At 38.9% G+C, this 20,309-nt stretch overlaps 1 protein-coding gene across 6 annotated transcripts in view; it reads right to left on the bottom strand.

Annotated features, from left to right (window-relative positions):
* Window positions 1-20,309, bottom strand: part of HDX (highly divergent homeobox) — a 238,643-nt gene that overhangs the window by 30,118 nt on the left and 188,216 nt on the right. For all 6 annotated transcript variants that reach the window (XR_014076006.1, XM_081566549.1, XM_081566548.1 and 3 more), the window contains one exon: window positions 957-1,036. Coding sequence is in view for 5 of the 6 variants with exons in the window: in XM_081566549.1 (XP_081422675.1) it covers window positions 957-1,036 (80 nt within the window). In the remaining variant the exon portion in view is untranslated. The remainder of the gene's footprint in view (window positions 1-956; window positions 1,037-20,309) is intronic.

Here is a 20,309-nt window from a genome sequence, read left to right as displayed (position 1 = left end):
TGTGGAAAACACTGTTATATATTGTTTATTATAGCAAAAAAGAACAAAACAGTATTTTATGAGCTCAAGTTTTATTAAAGTGATGTGACAGAATTACAATGCCAGAAAAATAATGTTCGCAGTGGAAGCCAGGGTAAATCTTGAAGTTATAGCCATTTTGTAACAGAAAAATCCATTATATGGACCAACTGCAAAGATTGCAATGAAGCAAAAAACACTGATTTGAAAACAAAAACAGAAGCACAATGACGTGTTCCTTTATTCCTGACTTTGGGTTAATACCATCTTGATTTCTGAATTACTTGATTGCATCAGAATATAAACAGATGCTGCTAAAACAGCTGCTTTGAGAACATCTCTATATACCAATAATGTTTACATTTTTACAAAACCTAGTTTAATCCACACATAGGCTGTGTCTGCTTGCTATTCAGTTTTTTAATACTGCCTTTCCTCTATTACTACAATTTTTAAGATGACTAGCTGATTCCAATTTAACTGAAAAGAAGAAAAGTTTCCAAACACAGTGGAGACAGGTATGGTCTGAACAGAGAACACAAGAATCGGGAATCTATGGATACAAGTTCCAGAACTAAGAATGACTTCCTTTATGGTCTCATGCTAAACTTTTAAAATTCTGCCATCTGTAAAATGGGAAGAAATTGGCTATTTGCTGAATATGTTGAAACAAAATAACTTGTTATGTTTAAAATGTCACATATGTAGTAGGTATTAAGTTTTCATATTTGAAAAGCTCTTACATAAAAAAGGTACAAATGATATCACTTTAAATTTCATTTATTAAACCCTATAAGATATATTATTGCATCAGTAACAGATCTGTTTTGATTTGTGGAGCAAGACTTTTTTTCTGAGAATGATGATATTGTCACCAACGGGAAATAAATCCTTGCAGTCCATCACGTAATGAGGAAAGAATCTCAAAATGTACGTACCACATTATCTGCAGATACTGCATGGTGGTTCTCTTCCTTATGAGCCCTTGCCTCATTTTGAACAACTTCATTTGACTCCTCTATAGAAACAAAGAAGGCCATGATTTCATTTTTCATTCCTTAAATCTTTATTGCAAACTTTTTTTTCAAAATAACTTTAATAATTTCTCTATTGTAAAAAGACACAAATGGCAATTCTACTTCTAACAACAGTGTATTCTAAGAAAATAAGTGTGGATGGGTTCAAATTTAAGGATGGTCATCATTGTGATGTTTATAATTGAAAAATCTGAAGCATTTCTATGGTTAACAATAGAGGCTTGGATAAATCATGTGGGGCTTATCCTTACAATAAATGCTACAAAAGAACTAAAAATTAAGTAGAAGAATAGTTGATAATAAGGAAAATATTCATATCTATTGGAAAGAGAAAAACTGAAGGTGACAAAATCTACTACATAGGTACACTATGATCTTAATATTGTTTAAGAGGAAAAGCATATATTTTCATGGAGAAAAAAAAGACTGACACTATTTACACCAAGGCATTGTCATTATTATTTCTGAATGGAATTACAGACAATTTTTATTACTCTTCATTTTGTCTAACTTATTTGCTTTGATAATTCTTATTTTCTTCCATTTGTTTATTTGTTTAAATATTTTCTACAATAAATATGTAGTGCTCATTTCAATAAGAAAAAAGTGATAAAAACAATTTTCAACTACATGATATAAAACTATAAATATAGTACATTTTCAAGTTTGTAAAAAGGGATGTGTATGTGTGTGTACACAGACACACATAAACAATCCTGTATATATGCAGAGAGAAAGCAATGACATAAATATTTTCTCACCCTGATTTCAAGAATGGATATCACTGAGGAGTACGATTTTTTTTCTAATTTTTTCTTTGTACGTTCCAATATTTTCTATAATAAATGTGTATTCTTTTTATGATCAAAATTTAGTACTCCCATACTGTAGGGAGAGTGGCCAAGATGAGCTCCTCTCATGGACAGACTAAAATTGCCGCTATTTACAGAGCAACTACCCTTGAGAACAATATGAGGACAAGCAGAAAAGATCAACTGCTGGAAATATAATGAAGGGATCACAAGAAGAGGGGTCAGAGGGGTGAAGACATAGTATAGTGAAGACCCATACCCTTGGGGAAGATGACCCACAAACACAAGGATAACTATAGTTGAAGAGATTCTCTCCCAAGGAGAGAGGGATCTGAGCCCCACATCAAGCTCTCCAGTCTAGGAGTCTTGCACTGGGAAGATGAGCACTCAGAATGTTTGGCTTTGAAGGGCAACAGGGCTTACATTCAATCAAGAGAGTCAGAGGGCTGTGGGGAAAAGACTCCATTTATAAAGGGCACACAAAATCTCACCCTCCAAGATCCAGGGCAGAAGCAGTAATTTGAAAGGAGCTTGAGTTCTGATCTTGAAAATCCTCCTGGAGGCAGGAGGCAAATGAAACTCACCATGGAAACATAGAAGTTAGCAGTAGCCATTTGGGGGAGTTCATACCACCATAAGTACACTGGTGCTGGTAAGCACTATGTTGGAATCTCCCCTCTAGCTTATTCTTGCCAGGACTCACTCCACCCCCAGTTCTGAGATGCCTCAGGCCAAACAGCTAGCCGGGTGGGGACATAGTCTCACCCACCAGCAGACTGACTGCCTTAGGAGCTCCTAAACTCCCAATTGCTCCAGGACCTGGCCACATCTACCAGAATGCCCAGGACCTGGCCCAGGTCACCAGTGCACTTGCACTAATCCTAGGACTCCCAGGGCCCTGAAGCCAGAGACTGTGCGACCCAACTCTGCTCACCAATGAATGGCTCTTTTGCCACTTTTATTCAACATGGTATTGGAAGTCCTAACCACAGCAATCAGATAAGAAAAAGAAATAAAAGATATCCAAATTTATAGACTCAGTGCAATCCCTATCAAGCCTCCAACAGTATTCTTAAGAGAACTAGAACAAATAATTTCAAAATTTGTATGGAAATACAAAAAACCTCGAATAGCCAAAGCAATCTTGAGAAAGAATAATGGAACTGGACGAATTAGCCTGCCTGACTTCAGGCTCTAATACAAAGCCACAGTCATCAAGACAGTATGATACTGGCACAAGGACAGAAATATAGATCAATGGAACAAAATAGAAAGCCCAGAGATAAATCCACGCACCTATGGACACCTTAACTTCGACAAAGGAGGCAAGAATACACAATGGAGAAAAGACAATCTCTTTAACAAGTGGTGCTGGGGAAACTGGTCAACCGCTTGTAAAAGAATGAAACTAGAACACTTTCTAACACCATACACAAAAACAAACTCAAAATGGATTAAAGATCTAAACGTAAGACCAGAAACTATAAAACTCCTAGAGGAAAACGCAAGCAAAACATTCTCCGACATAAACCACAACAGGATCCTCTATGACCCACCTCCCAGAATATTGGAAATAAAAGCAAAAATAAGCAAATGGGACCTAATTAAAATTAAAAGCTTTTGCACAACAAAGGAAACTATAAGCAAGGTGAAAACACAGCCTTCAGAATGGGAGAAAATAATAGCAAATGAAGCAACGGACAAACAATTAATCTCAAAATTATACAAGGATCTCCTGCAGCTCAATTCCAGAAAAATAAACGACCCAGTCAAAAAGTGGGCCAAAGAACTAAACAGACATTTCTCCAAAGAAGACATACAGATGGCTAACAAACACATGAAAAGATGCTCAACATCACTAATTGTCAGAGAAATGAAAATCAAAACCACAATGAGGTACCATTTCACACCCGTCAGAATGGCTGCTATCCAAAAGACTACAAGCAATAAATGCTGGAGAGGGTGTGGAGAAAAGGGAAGCCTCTTACCCTGTTGGTGGGAATGCAAAGTAGTACAGCCACTATGGTGAACATCTCCTAAAAAAACTAGAAATAGAACTGACATATGACTCAGCAATCCCACTCCTGGGCATACACACTGAGGAAACCAGAATTGAAAGAGACACATGTACCCCAATGTTCATCGCAGCACTGTTTATAATAGCCAGGACATGAAAGCAGCCTAGATGCCCATCAGCAGATGAATGGATAAGGAAGCTGTGTTACATATACACAATGGAATATTACTCAGCCATTAAAAAGAATACATTTGAGTCAGTTCTAATGAGGTGGATGAAACTGGAGCCTATTATACAGAGTGAAGTAAGCCAGAAAGAGAAACACCAATACAGTACACTAACACATATATATGGTATTTAGTCGATCGGTAAAGATAACCCTGTATGCGAGACTCAAAAGAGACACAGATAAACAGAACAGTGTTATGGACTCTATGGGAGAGGGAGAGGTCGGGACGATATGGGAGGATGGGATTGAAGCATGTAAATTATCATATGTGAAACGAATCGCCAATCCAGATTCAACGCATGATACAGGATGCTCAGGGCTGGAGCACCGGGATGACCCGGAGGGATGGGATGGGGAGGGAGGTGGAAGGGGAGTTCTGGAAGGGGAAAACATGGTGGATTCATGTCAATGTATGGTAAAACAAATACAATATTGTAAAGTTAAAAAATAGAAAATAAACTAATTTAAAAAAAGAAAAGAAAAAAAAAGATATCCAAATTTGAAAGGAACAAGGAAAATTGCTACTATTTAAAGATGTTATGACAATGTACATAGAAAATACTAAAGTGAAAATGAAGTCACTCAGTCATGTCTGACTCTTTGCGACCCCATTGACTGTAGCTTATCAGGCTCCTCCGTCCATGGGAGTTTCCAGGCAAGAGTACTGGAGTAGGCTATCCTTTCCTTCTCCAGGGGAACTTCCTGACCCAGGGATCAAATCTGGGTCTCCTGCATTGCAGACAGATGCTTTACCGTCTGAGCCACCTAAAGACACCATCAAAAAGTATGAGAACTCATCAATGAAGTTGGTAAAGTTGCAGGAATTAATATGCAGAGATCTGTTGTGTTTCTATACGCTAACGGTGGATTAGCAGAAAGATGACTTATGAAAACAATCCCATTCACAATCACATCAAGAAGCATAAATTACCAGGGAATACATCTAACTAAAGAGGTAAAAGATCTATGCTCTAAAATTATAAGATACTGAAGAAAGAAATTGAAGATGACAAAACAGATAGAAAGAAATTTTTTGTTCATGGGTTGGAAGAATTAGTATTGTTAAAAGAACTATACTCTGCAAGGTAATCTATAGATTCAACGTGTTCCCTAACAAAATACCAATGACATTTTTTAAAGAACTAGAAATACTTCTAAAATTAGTTTGGAAACACAAACAACCCTGAATAGGTGAAACAATCTTAATAGAAAAAAAAAAGAGATATCATGCTCCCTGGTTTCATACTATACTACAAAGCTACAGTATTCAACAGTAAGTTTCTATCACAAACACAGATACATAGATCAACAGAACCAAATAGAGAACTCAGAAATGAACCCACACTTATATGGGCAATTAATTTATGACAAGGGAGGCAAGAATATACAATGGAGAAAATACAGCTTCTCCAATAAATACTATTGAAAAATTGGACAGCTACTTTGAAAAGAATCGAAATAGACTATTTTCTCACAGCATATACAAAAACTCAAAACAAATTAAAGATATACTTGTAATATCTGAAATCATAAAACTTCTAGAAGAAAACATAGGTAATTTGCTCTTTGACATCAGTTTCAGCAATATTTTTTGGATATATATCCTCAATCACGGAAAACCAAAGTAAAAATAAACAAATGACACTACGTCAAAATAAAAGTTTCATACAGTGAAGGAAACTCAATAAAATGAAAAGGTCACCTACTGGAATGAGACAAATTATCTGCAAAGGATGTATCTGATAAGGGATTAAGATCCAAAATATACCAAGATCTCATAGAACTCGATATAAAAAATACAAACAACCCAGTGAAAAACTGACATTTTTAAGTGAGTAGACATTTTTCCAAAGAAAACATATGGATAACCAACAGGAAAAGATGGTCAATATCACTAATCATCAGGGAAATGCAAATCACAACAGTGAGATATCACTTCACATCTGTCAGAATGTCTATTATCAAAAAGACAAGAAATAACAACTGTTGGCCTGGATATGGAGAAAAGAGCACCCTCCTGCACTGTTGGTGGGAATGTACATTGGTGCTGGCAGAAACTATGGATAAGAGCATGAAGACTCCTCAAAAATTAAAAATAAAACTACCATGTAATCTTGTTGCTGTTGTTCAGTTCTTCAGTCATGTCCAACTTCTTTGGACTGCAGTATGCCAGGCCTTCCTGTCTTTCATCATCTCCCAGAGCTTGCTCAAACTCATGCCCATTGAGTCAGTGCTGCCATCCAACCATCTCATCCTCTATCATTCCTTTCTCTTCCTGCCTTAAATCTTTCCCAGCATTGGGGTCTTTTCTAATGAGTCAGCTCTTTGCATCAGGTGGCCAAAGTTTTGGAACTTCAGCTTCAACATCGGTCCTTCCAATAGATATTCAGGGTTGATTTCCTTAAGGACTGACTGGTTTGATCTCTGTGCAGCCCAAGGGACTCTCAAGAGTCTTCTCCAGCACCACAATTCAAAAGCATCAATTCTTCAGTGCCCAGAATTCTTCATGGTCCAACTCTCACATCTTTACATAACTACTGGAAAAACCATAGCTTTAACTATAGGAACCTTTGTCAGCAAAGTGATGTAACATGGCTGTATGTCATAAATGGAAATTGTTAGGAGAGTAAATCCTAAGAGCAAGAAAAATTTGTTTTCTATTTAACATTTTTTTCATATTTGAGGTGAGAGTTTTTTACAAAAACTTTTGTGGTAGTCATTTGATGATGCATGCAATTCAAACCATTGTGTTGTATACCTTAAACTTATACTGTGTTGTATGTCAATCGTATCTCAACAAAACTGGAAAAAGAAGTTAGCAAACTGTAAATTTGAATGAGTAATCAATGCCTGGCTGTCACATTAAATAACAATAAAACAGCAATGAAATTAAAAAAAAACTCAATAGTTTAAAAATGAGAAAAGAAAAATAAAAAGAAAATCAATTCAATAAAATCAGTCTACTAAAAAGCTTCCTGCTGAGCTAGAAGTGGCTAATTCGCAGCACAGTGTGCCTACAAGATAATCCTTTGTCTTAGATTTCCTCCACCTCTACCCCTTAGAATAACAGATGAGTAATGTTTCTCTCTTTTATTTATGAACACCATATCATGACCATTATTTGGATAAATTAGTGGAAGTTCTCAGCTTCTTGGTAATGAACAATTTATTTCACCATAGAAAGCAGAACAAAATAGTTATCAGTTCTCCTAAGATTTTTTGAGTTCATTCCTTCCCATGGAAATACATATGAATCCCTGTACGAACATGGAGGATGACTAGGAGGTAGTCATTGCTCATTCAGGAACTCACATATGAGTGCATTGAGAACTAAAGATATTCAGGGAAAATTTACCAACAGTTTTAATACAAAGTCTACTATAACCCCCCCCCTTTTTTTCTATAAAAGAGTGGTTTCTAGGCTTCCAGTTCAAGATGGCAGAGTAGAAGGACATGTGCTCATCTCCCTCCTGCAAAATTTCAACTAGTTGCTAAACAATCATCTAAAGGAGGACACTGGAACCCACAAAAAAAAAAAATACCCCAAGTCCAAAGACAAAGAAAAAGCCACAACAAGACAGTAGGAGAGAAACAGTCACAGTAAAACCAAATCCCATACCCACCGGGTGGGTGATTCACAAACTGGAAAACAATAATACCAAAGAATGTCTCCCAATGTTGTAAACATTCTGAACCTCACGCCAGGCTTCCCAGCCTGGAGATCCAGCAAAGGGACTAGGAATCCCTGGGTAATATGGCTTTGAAGGCAATCAGTGTTTGATTACAGGCCTTCCACAGAACTAAGGGAAACAGAGACCCCACTCTTGGAGGGCATACACAAAATCTTGTTCTCACCAAAACCGGGGGAAAGGAGCAGTGACTCCACAGGAGACTGAACCAGACTTACCTGCTAGTGTTGGAGGATCTCCTCTGGAGAGTGGGTAGGCAGTATCTAGTTGCAGGGACAGGGGCACTGGCAGCAATAGTCCTGGAAGGTGCCTCTTGTTGTAAGTTCTCTTGGAGGTTGCCATTAACCCTACCACAGAGCCCATAGACCCTGGAGCTGGGTCTTTTCAGCCCAATCAACCAACAGGGAGGTAGAATAACCCCATTTGTCAGCAGGTAATTAGATTAAATTTTGTTCCACCAGAGTCTTATTCCACCAGAGCAAGACCCAGTTTTCCCAGTCCCTCCTATCAGGAAGCTTACACCAGCCTCTTAGTCTTATCCACCAGAGGGCAGACAGAAGAAGCAAGAAGAACCACAGTGGCTAAAATGAAAGCCATGTTACAGAAAGTTAATGAGAATGAAAAAGTATAGAGTTATGTCCCAGTTGAAGGGCCATGGTAAAATCCCAGAAAAACAACTAAATGAAGTGGAGATGGGCAACTTTCCAGAAAAAGAATTCAGAATAAAGATAGTGAAGATGATCCAGGTTCTTGGAAACAGAATGGAGAAGATGCAAAAAATGATTACCAAAGACCTAGGAGAACAAAAGAAAAAACAAACAGAGATGAACAATACACTAGAAGGAATCAATAGCATACTCACTCAGAAAGAAGAATGGATAAATGACCTGGAGGACAGAAAGGTGGTAATCACTGCTGCAGAACAAAATATAGAAAAAATAATGAAAAAACAAATGAAGGCAGCCTAAGAGACCTGTGGAACAACTTTTAACACACATTTGCATTACAGGGCGTCCCAGAAGGAGAAGAGAGAAAGGACCCAAAATATTTGAAGAGATAATAAAATAGTTGAAAACTTCCTTAACATGGGAGAAGAAATAGTCAACCAAGTCCAGGAAGCACAGAGTTTATCCCAGTCAGAATAAACCCAAGAAGGAACATGCCAAGACACATAGTAATCAAAATGACAAAAATCAAACATAAAATATTAAAAGCACCAAGGGAAAAATGACAGATAACATACAAGGAAACTCCCATAAAGTTATCAGCTGATTTCTCAATAGAAACTCTACAAGCCAGACGGGAATGGTGCAATATAAAGTGATGAAAAGGACAAACCTACAACCAATACTACTTTACCCAGCAAGACTCTCATTCAGATTTGATAGAGAAATCAAAAGCTTTCCAGATAAGCACAAGTTAAGGAAATTCAGCACCACCAAGCAAGTTTTAACAAATGCTAAAGTTCTCTAGGCGGGAAACCCAAGAGAAAGAAAAGACCTATACAAAATAAACCCAAACAATAAAGAAAATGGTAATAAGATCATACATATCAATAATTATCTTAAATGTAAACAGATTAAATGCACCAATCAAAAGACAGACTGGCTGGGCAGATGAAAACATGTGCATGTATGCACTTCCACTTACCACATCACTCTACTTAACCCCCCAGATTGTATGTAATTATTTTATATTGTTAGGTTAATCATGTTTCCATTATGGCTTGCAATTATAATTATCTTTTATTTTTGTCTGGATATTGATTGTGAAAGCCAATGAACATCTTTTCCTATTGTGATTATGCAATTATTATTTGTTTAATACCTTGTATCATGATTGGTCAACAGAAAATAATGGAATTCTGTCACTAAAACTACCATTTAATAGAAAGACCTGAATCACTTTTTAAAATACAGATGCATATCAGAAATACCTTGGAATTTTTTGAGAAATACAAATGCCCAGGTATTTTTTTTCCAAGCTCCAGATGTATTTCTAATGATCAGCCATGTTTAAAAACAACTGGACCATATGATGATCTCTTACTTTTTTTTTTCTTTTCTTTTTTTTTTTTATAAATTTATTTATTTTAGTTGGGGGCTAATTACTTTACAATATTGTAATAGTTTTTGCCATACATTGACATGAATCAGCCATGGGTTTACATGTGTTCCCCTTCCTGGACCCCCCACCCACCTCCCTCCCCATCCCATCCCTCTGGGTCATCCCATTGCCCCGGCCCTGAGCCCTTGTCTCATGCATCGAACATGGAATGGTGTTCTGTTTCACATATGATAATATACATGTTTCAATGCTATTCTCCCAGAACGTCCCACCCTCACCTTCTCCCTCAGAGTCCATAAAATTGTTCTATGCATCTGTGTCTCTTATTCTGTCTCGCATATAGGGTTATCATTACCATCTTTCAAATTCCATATATATGCATTAGTATACTGTATTGTTGTTTTCCTTTCTGGCTTACTTCACTCTGTATAATGGGCTCCAGTTTCATCCATCTCAGTAGAACCGATTCAAATGTATTTTTTTTAATGGCTGAGTAATATTCCATTGTGTATATGTACCACAGCTTCCTTATCCATTCGTCTGCTGATGGACATCTAGGTTGCTTCCATGTCCTAGCTATTGTAAACAGTGCTGCGATGAACATTGGGGTACATGCTTCTCTTTCAATTCTGGTTTCCTCAGTGTATATGCCCAGCAGTGGGATTGCTGGGTCATATGGCAGTTCTATTGCCAGTTTTTTAAGGAATCTCCACACTGTTCTCCATAGTGGCTGTACTAGTTTGCATTCCCACCAACAGTGTAAGAGGGTTCCCTTTTCTCCACACCCTCTCCAGCATTTATTGCTTGTAGACTTTTGGATAGCAGCCATTCTGACTGGTGTGAAATGATACCTCATTGTGGTTTTGATTTGCATTTCTCTAATAATGAGTGATGTTGAGCATCTTTTCATGTGTCAGATCTCTTACTTTTATCTAGTTTGTTTCACTTTTTCTATTGCATATTCAGTGCTCCCATTTCATTTAGTTTATATTTCCAACTTCTCTATCTCTCTTTTTGTTGTTTTCTTTCTCAAGTCTTTATCATGTGTAGTACAAAAGCTTTGGTACACATCTGTATATAAATAATATGTATAATATATATTAGAAAATTTTTGAATTTTTTCATAGCTAAACAATTTATGACATTTTGATTCCACTTGTTTGATTTAGTATGGATAGGATGCTAGATTTCTAATTTACATTCACTCAAAACTTTGATATAATTAATTCCATGCAAAATATATGGCATCTAGTATTGTTGCTAAAAGTCTAGAAAATTTATTATGTTAGTAATTAAAAAAATTTTTTTTGAATGAGGCTTGAAGCTTCTAATCCAAGTCTGAGAATATAAAGAAATACTATATTGTAAAAACAAACAAACAAACAAACAGGAAATTAATATGTGATACAGTATTATTATTAACTAAAGTACAGATTTTGTTCAAATTTCACACACAAAAAGAGTGGTTCTTAGATAAAGGAAACCTTATTCATTATTTTGACATTTAAATCACTACATTTCACGTCCTGTGTAATCAGCAATTAAATTGAATAAAGGAAGGGAAAATTGTCATCAGATTTAGCTGCAGAGCTGGTATTAGTACTTGTGCCCTCAAATAGGAATTATACTGCTCATCAAAAGATTATTATTGGTATCATTCGTTAGAGATTTGCCTTACATTTCTGTACTCACTTGCTCATAACTTGGCACACGGTTCTGCTTTACTAGCAACATATTCACTCATTATTTGATTCTTTTGTAAGATACATATAAAACTGTTTTCAGGATTTCTAAAATAAAAAGGTATGGAATTCTATAGCTGAATTCAGCTATATAATTTTTTCAGCTATATAATTCCATACCTTTATTTTAGAAATCCTGAAAACAGTTTTATATGTATCTTACAAAAGAATCAAATAATGAGTTTGAAAGCTAAACACTGTAAATGTGTCTGGTTATTACTCAAAAAAAAGCAACTCTCTTAATTGGAAAATAAATACGTAGAATTACTAATAAGTGAAAACTCTAGAGGGCACTCTATGTGGTAGCCACATGCTCACACTAAGTACTTGTACGTAAAATTATCTTTCATGTGCACACCCACATACAAAATAGATACAGCCCAAAGAGGCCATTTATAAAAGTTAACATTATAGATATTAATTGTTCCTATACTTTAGACAGCTTGACTCTCAGGATAGTATAAACTTTTTAGAGTTCCTCAGCATAAAATATATATTTGAAAGACATAAAACTTGAAATCAAGGAACTGAGCCATCTATTACTTTTGCTAAAGTTTGCAGTTGGGTTGGTGGGGAGGGGTGAGGGCCTTCCAAGGTGGCACAATAGTAAAAAATCCGCCTGCCAATGCAGGAGATGATGCAAGAGATGCTGATTCAATCCTTGTGTTGGGAAGATCCCCTGGAGTAGGAAATGGCAACCCGCTCCTGTATTCTTGACTAGAAAATTCCATGGATAGAAGATCCTGGTTGGCTACAGTCCATGAGGTTGCAAAGAGTCTGACATGATTGAGCAACTGAGCACAAACATAGGAGCGGGTGAATCCTGTTAACCTTTTCTTTATCAATCCCAACCACATCTCCTTTCACTTTATCTCCACACAAGGAAAGACAAAGGAAATGGGAGAAGCAAAGGTGGGAAGTAGAAGGTGGAAATTAGAGGTAAGTCAGAAGCTCTGTATCAGGGAAGTACCTACATTCCTAGAAGCAAAAGATGGACTTGAAACTGCTAAAAGATCACCAGCACTGTTTCAAGACTTTGGCTAACCCTGCTTTTTACTGTGTTCTGAAAAATAATCTTTATTTTTGCTTGCAGAGTTTTTTTCCTAGAATATTTTAAAGTGATTTGATTGTTTTTTGAAATAAAAAATGTGAGCCCTGATTTGAAGACATTTTTTCTTCTAAGACATTTAGAAGACTCTAACTCTATTGAATCAAAAGCTGTGTTATAAAGGACTTTGAGTTTCAAGTTGTTAGTTTTTTGAAATATTACAGTATGTCAAGTTACTGTGCTTATCAATCTCTATATCTCTAAGACATAATTAATGAAGACTGAAAGCAAGCATATATTTGACTACATTTTCATAACTGGAAACAAATATGGTTAGCATATTTTAAAGTTATTATTTTAGTCTAGGCTGGATAATACAATTTACTTAATTGCCACCAAAGAAGCGCACAGCTAAATCAAACACATTAGTATTCTCCATCAGCAAAATGAAGACAATAACAGGAAATAACCAGTAGGAAATCTAACAGAAAAAGACCCTTTTCAGTATTTGAAAATTCTTTCATGCTTTTATTTTGCAATTTCTGATGAGAATGAAAAAATTATCATGAAGCAGTGAAAAATAAGCCACCGAGAGGAACTCTAGGCAATTTCACTTTCCATCAAGTGTTTTTTGATTCATGCATTAAATTCTCTCTCCATTTTCTCATTAGGTCTTGCTTACTATGCCAACTGTCTTGAGAGTACACTGTTATATGACAAAGGATGCCCATGCAGGAGCAGTTGTCTATTAGCAACCTTAAAATTAACTCACTTTTCTTTCCAATTAACTAATTATATTTTAAAATTCTTTATTAGATGGGTAAGTTTGAGTTGGGGAATGAAACCCCCCTTAGAGGCTTTTGTAGTTTCCTTTTATCAGAATATCTCCACATAGCATTCCAACCCACACAGAGAAACACACAAATCTCTACTGCTCCTCTATCCCTCAAATAGCTGCCAGACATTATTCTCTAAGGATCTATTTAGAATCACTGAAAACATTCAAGTATTCTCAGGCATATGCAATTTGTAAAGACTAAAAGAAGATACAAATGGCTTCATGAACCAACTGAATTAGAATTAAGGGGTTTATAAATGATACAGTAGCTTCTCCTTTATTTTCCTTGCATCACAGTTTAGCTATAGACTAAATTCTGTGTTAATATCTTCATCAATATAAAATGTTGAGAGAGAGACAGAATGAACCTGAAAATTCACAAAACTTTCCAAACACTTGATATTAAAATACATGATCCTCTCAACATTAACAGCTTTTATATCCCTTTCATTACTCAACCTACTGAATCTGCTTGCCTGTCCTCGCTATGTAACTGCTTTTTCTAAGAACCCTTGAACACCAAATTCAATGGCTTCTCATTCTTCTTTTTTAATTTTATTTTTTCCACTTAATTGAGGTATAATGTGTACACAAAAGCTGCACATAATTAATGTATACAATTTGATGAATTTGAATATGTATATATTTTTGATATTATCACCGCAATCCAGGTAATAAACATATCTATCACCTCCAAATATTTCCTTGTGTCCCTTTTTTTGTGTTACAGTTAACATGATTTACCCTCTTAAATTTCTAAGTACGCCATCACTTATTGTATAATTATAATACTAAAGACACTGAGTTGTTCAGCATTTCTCTGGAACTTACTCTTTTTGTGTAACTGCAACTTTATATCCATTGGACAAAAACTCCTCATATCTCTCTCCCTCCACTTCTTCTTAGCACAGTTCTCCTGTCTACTTATATACCTTTGACTATTTTAGATATCTTATCTGAGAGGAGCACTGTGCGACCCCCTTGGGGTAGCTGGATTCACCAGCCTGGACAATAGTGCCAAGCAGCCAGAGGTGTGGAAAGGAGGGTGTGGGGAAATTGACAAAATGGTGCCAGTCAGGCTCTCTTCCCCACACTCTCACGCCATCTCACCCTATGTTCTATAAACAATGACTATGCATGGTATGTAACAGCTGAAATCACTTATAGCACTGCACATGCATGTCACGAGGTACCCGCATGGCCACAGGCTACTTTTGATCTGTAAGTATATATAAGCTTCACCTGAAAAGCCCTGGCTACTGGTGCATTGATGCTACATTGGGGCAGCATCATGGTTACGTTAGGTAAGGTTATGTCATGACTATGTTATGGCTATGTTATGGTTGTTATGGCTGCTGCTATGGCTGCTGTATCAGCCAGGAGAAAGGGTGCATTATGGTCACCATGTCAGCCAGGAGAGAATAAAAGTGCCTTCAGTTCCTATAGCTCCTCACATCTTCTTCCAATCTCTTAGCTCAAGCCTTGTCTACTCTGAATCCAGCAAACAGTGTGGGCCAGCAAGACAACTGGCATTACAAACAGGATCAGCAAGACAATTGGAATAGTTGGAAAGATACCAGGCAGGTAGAGGAGCCTGTGGCTCCACAGAAGAGGTGGCAGGATACCCAGCAAGTAGAAGAGCCTGAGGCTCCACTAGATGGAGGAAGTCAGTTCAGTTCAGTTCAGTTCAGTCGCTCAGTCGTGTCCGACTCTTTAGGACCCCGTGAATCGCAGCAAGCCAGGCCTCCGTCCATCATCAACTCTCGGAGTCTACCCAAACCCATGTCCATCGAGTCACTGATGCCATCCAACCATACCATCCTCTGCCGTCCCCTTCTCCTCCTGCCCTCAATCTTTCCCAGCATCAGGGTCTTTTCCAATGAGTCAGCTCTTTGCATCAGATAGCCAAAGTGTTGGAGTTTCAGCTCCAGAATCAGTCCTTCCAATGAACACCCAGGTCTGATCTCCTTTAGGATGGACTGGTTGGATCTCCTTGCAGTCCAAGGGACTCTCAAGAGTCTTCTCCAACACCACAGTTCAAAAGCATCAATTCTTTGGCGCTCAGCTTTCTTCATCGTTCAACTCTCACATCCATACATGACCACTGGAAAAACCATAGCCTTGACTAGACGGACCTTTGGTGGCAAAGTAATCCCTCGGCTTTTAAATAAGCTATCTAGGTTGGTCATAACCTTCCTTCCAAGGAGTAAGCGTCTTTTAATTTCATGGCTGCAATCAGCATCTGCAGTGATTTTGGAGCCCCCAAAATAAAGTCTGACACTGTTTCCACTGTTTCCCCATCTACTTCCCATGAAGTGGTGGGACCAGATGCCATGATCTTAGTTTTCTGAACGTTGAGCTTTAAGCCAACTTTTTCACTCTCCTCTTTCACTTTCATCAAGAGGCTCTTTAGTTCTTCTTCACTTTCTGCCAAAAGGGTGGTGTCATCTCCATATCTGAGGTTATTGATATTTCTCCCAGCAAACTTGATTCCAGCTTGTGCTTCTTCCAGCCCAGCATTTCTCATGATGTACTCTGCATATAAGTTAAATAAACAGGGTGACAATATACAGCCTTGACGTACACCTTTTCCTATTTGGAACCAGTCTGTTGTTCCAAGTCCAGTTCTAACTGTTGTTTCCTGACCTGCATACAGGTTTCTCAAGAGACAGGTCAGATGGTCTGATATTCCCATCTCTTTCAGAATTTTCCACAGTTTATTACGATCCACACAGTCAAAGACTTTGGCGTAGTCAATAAAGCATAAATAGATGTTTTTCTGGAACTCTCTTGCTTTTTTGATGATCCAGCGGATATTGGCAATTTGATCTCTGGGTCCTCTGCCTTTTCTAAAACCAGCTTGAACATCTGGAAGTTCACAGTTCACGTATTGCTGAAGCCTAGCTTGGAGAATTTTGAGCATTACTTTACTAGCGTGTGAGATGAGTGCAATTGTGTGGTAGTTGGAGCATTCTTTGGGATTGCCTTTCTTTGGTATTAGAATGAAAACTGACCTCTTCCAGTCCTGTGGCCACGGCTGCATTTTCCAAATTTGCTGGCATATTGAGTGCAGCACTTTCAAAACATCATCTTTCAGGATTTGAAATAGCTCAACTGGAATTCTATCACCTCCACTAGCTTTGTTCATAGTGTTGCTTTCTAAGGCCCACTTGACTTCACATTCCAGGATGTCTGGATCTAGGTGAGTGATCACACCATCGTGATTATCTGGGTCGTGAAGATCTTTTTTGTACAGTTCTTCTGTGTACTCTTGCCACCTCTTCTTAATATCTTCTGCTTCTGTTAGGTCCATAACATTTTTGTCCTTTATCGAGCCCATCTTTGCATGAAATGTTCCCTTGGTATCTCTAATTTTCTTGAAGAGATCTCTAGTCTTTCCCAATCTGTTGTTTTCCTCTATTTCTTTGCACTGATCACTGAGGAAGGCTTTCTTATCTCTCCTTGCTATTCTTTGGAACTCTGCATTCAAATGGGAATATCTTTCCTTTTCTCCTTTGCTTTTCACTTCTCTTCTTTTCCCAGCTATTTGTAAGGCCTCCTCAGACAGCCATTTTGCTTTTTTGCATTTCTTTCCCATGGGGATTGTCTTGATCCCTGTCTCCTGTACATTATCACGAACCTCTGTCCATAGTTCATCAGGCACTCTGTCTATCAGATCTAGTCCCTTAAATCTATTTGTCACTTCCACTGTATAATCATAAGGTATTTGATTTAGGTCATACCTGAATGGTCTAGTGGTTTTCCCTACTTTCTTCAATTTAAGTCTGAATTTGGCAATAAGCAGTTCATGATCTGAGCCACAGTCTGCTCCTGGTCTTGTGTTTGCTGACTGTATAGAGCTTCTCCATCTTTGGCTGCAAAGAATATAATCAATCTGATTTTGATGTTGACCGTCTGGTGATGTCCCTGCGTAGAGTCTTCTCTTGTGTTGTTGGAAGAGGGTGTTTGCTATGACCAGTGCATTCTTCAGCAAAACTCTATTAGACTTTGCCCTGCTTCATTCTGTACTTCAAGGCCAAATTTGCCTGTTACGCCAGGTGTTTCCTGACTTCCGGCTTTTGCATTCCAGTCCCCTATAATGAAAAGGACATCTTTTTGGGGTGTTAGTTCTAAAAAGTCTTGTAGTTCTTCATAGAACCTTTCAAGTTCAGCTTCTTCAGCGTTACTGGTCGGGGCATAGACTTGAATTACAGTGATATTGAATGGTTTGCCTTGGAAATGAACAGAGATCATTCTGTCGTTTCGGAGATTGCATCCAAGTACTGCATTTCGGACTCTTTTGTTGACCATGATGGCTATTCCATTTCTTCTAAGGGATTCCTGCCCACAGTAATAGATATAATGGTCATCTGAGTTAAATTCACCCATTCCAGTCCATCTTAGTTCGCTGATTTCTAGAATGTCGACATTCACTCTTGCCATCGTCAGTGGCCACCATATAATACGTGGTACATGTGGCCACGATTCTCTCATGTGGACTCCAGTGCAGCAGAAAGTGAAGCATGTGCAGCTTAGGGCCCGGGGGGACATCCTCAAGGCCCACCCCCACCCCCCAGTGTAACTGAGTTCATAACATATTGACCATATACTCAGGTGGATTTGGTTGACGGGGACTCAACTTCAGAAAAAGTAAGGGGAACCTTTTGCAGCATGGCTCTTTCCACTTTGGGATGCAAGGGTGGACAGTATCATATGTGTTGGGTATGAAATAGAATGGATGGCATCTATAACAACTCATCCCTCATTGAGACGAAGGTTGCAGAACCCTAGGTGACTCAGGCAAGGGGCACTGAACCAAAGGCACACCCTCATGGAATGGATTAACACTGCCATCCACATCATGTGGTCAAACATGGGATACTGTGAGTAGATGGCATACCTATGCCGAGTTGACCCAAGTGGTGAGAGATCTGGGCATGAAGCAGTCAATAGTTAACTCAAATACCCGAGACCCAGATGATGAGCATCTTAGTGGCGGCACTTGTGACGCCATTTTGAACAATACCCTGTCCACCACTTTTGGATCCCTGACTGCTATTCTTGCACCCTATGTGGGGTTCCCCATCTATGAGGTGACCTCAGTGTGCATACACTGGGAGAAATAGAGTGACAGTGATAGGCAAATGGAATTATAAGTGTGAAGACCTCGAAGGGGGCCAGAGCTGGTAAAGGCCCCATCTGGGTGATGAGAATGTAAATGTGGGCTGTTTTGCTGCCAGTGGGAGTTGACAGATATAAAATGGACAGATATATAATGCTCTGCTCCTAGAGCTATGGGGGTAACTGAGATGGGAGCAGCAGTTTATCAAGTTTGGGAAGCACCCACAGCAAAAGATACTGGTGGTTCAGTGAAAAGATTACACGCCACCCAAGGATGTTCCTTTCGATGATGCTCTTTTCCACTTTGAATAGGGCTCAGATCAAGGTGCCCTCCTGAAGAGCCCAAGCAGGAACCGGGGGCACCATGTGAAAAAATGATGGAGCATGCCTTGCCCCCAAGGAGAACATGTATTATGGGATGGGTTTTCTTGGTTGCTGGCTGTGATTGCTGAATTATGGGACATTGAATCCTTTTGTGTGGAAAAAAGTGATGGTACTGAGCTGGCATGATGGACACCCCCATCTCTTTGTGCTAATGTTAGTATTGATCAGGGCTATAGAGAGGCTAATAGTGTAACCCCTGTCCCTCATGGCACCTTGTGGGTATGTGGGTCATACAGGTGGCCATACTTACATGGGAATTGGACCTGACAGTGCACTTGGGGCTGGCCCCACCTTCCCACCTTGATATATGTAACTCTCCCACACTGACCTGCCAATCGGGACACAGTCCATGCATTGTACCAAGTAAAAAAGACCCCTGGTGGTACTGATTTTGGGCCCTGCTTTTGTTCCAAGGAGTAGCTAAGGTTATTGAGGCATAAGTTACTGCCCTTTCTTTGCATACTGCCCATGCTCTGAATTACACACACACCAAGCCTTAACCCCAAAATCACATTTAAAATCAAACCCCATACCCACCAAAGACATTTGGAGGGCTCAAAGAAAACCTTGTGTGCACCATAACCCAGAGACCCCACAGAGACTGAACCAGACCTGCCTTTGAGTATGTGAGTGTCTCCTGCAGAGGTATAGGTCAACAGTGGCCTGCTGCAGGGGCAGGGGCTCTGGGTGCTGCAGACCTGAGTCACACAGCCTGTGACATAAGCCCTCTTGGAGGAAGTCTCCATTAACCCCGCCATAGAGCCACCGAGCAGACAACCCACAAGCTGCAGAACAATTATACCAAAAAACTCTTGCACTGTTAAGAAAGTTCTAGGAACAACAACAGATTTCCCAACCTGGGGATCTGACAATGGGACTGAGAACCCCCAGGTAATCTGAATTTGGAGGCCAGTGGGATTCGATTATAGAACTTACACAGGACTGGGGGAACAGACTCCTGGAGGGCACAAACAAAACCTTGTGTGCACCAGGACCCAGGAGAAAGGAGCAGTGACCCCACAAGAGACTGACCCAGACTTGCCTGTGAGTGTCCAGGGGTCTCTGTCAGAGGTGTGGATCTTCAGTGGTCTGCTGCCGGGATGGGGACACTGAGTGCAACAATGAATGCACGGGACCATTTGAAGGAGGTCGCCATTATCTTCAGTACCTCCACTGTAGTTTGGTCTCAGGTCAAACAACAGGGAGGGAACACAGCCCCGCCCATCAACAGAAAATTGGACTAAAGATTTACTGAGCATGGCCCTGCCCATCAGAAAAAGACCCAGTTTCCCCCAGTCTCTCCCACT

This window comes from Giraffa tippelskirchi, chromosome X (assembly GCF_054371585.1).
Source record: "Giraffa tippelskirchi isolate mGirTip1 chromosome X, T2T-mGirTip1v1.2.pri, whole genome shotgun sequence".
Taxonomy (NCBI): domain Eukaryota; kingdom Metazoa; phylum Chordata; class Mammalia; order Artiodactyla; family Giraffidae; genus Giraffa; species Giraffa tippelskirchi.
The sequence above is the reverse complement of the archived record's forward strand: the minus strand, read 5'-3'. Positions and strand labels throughout refer to the sequence as shown.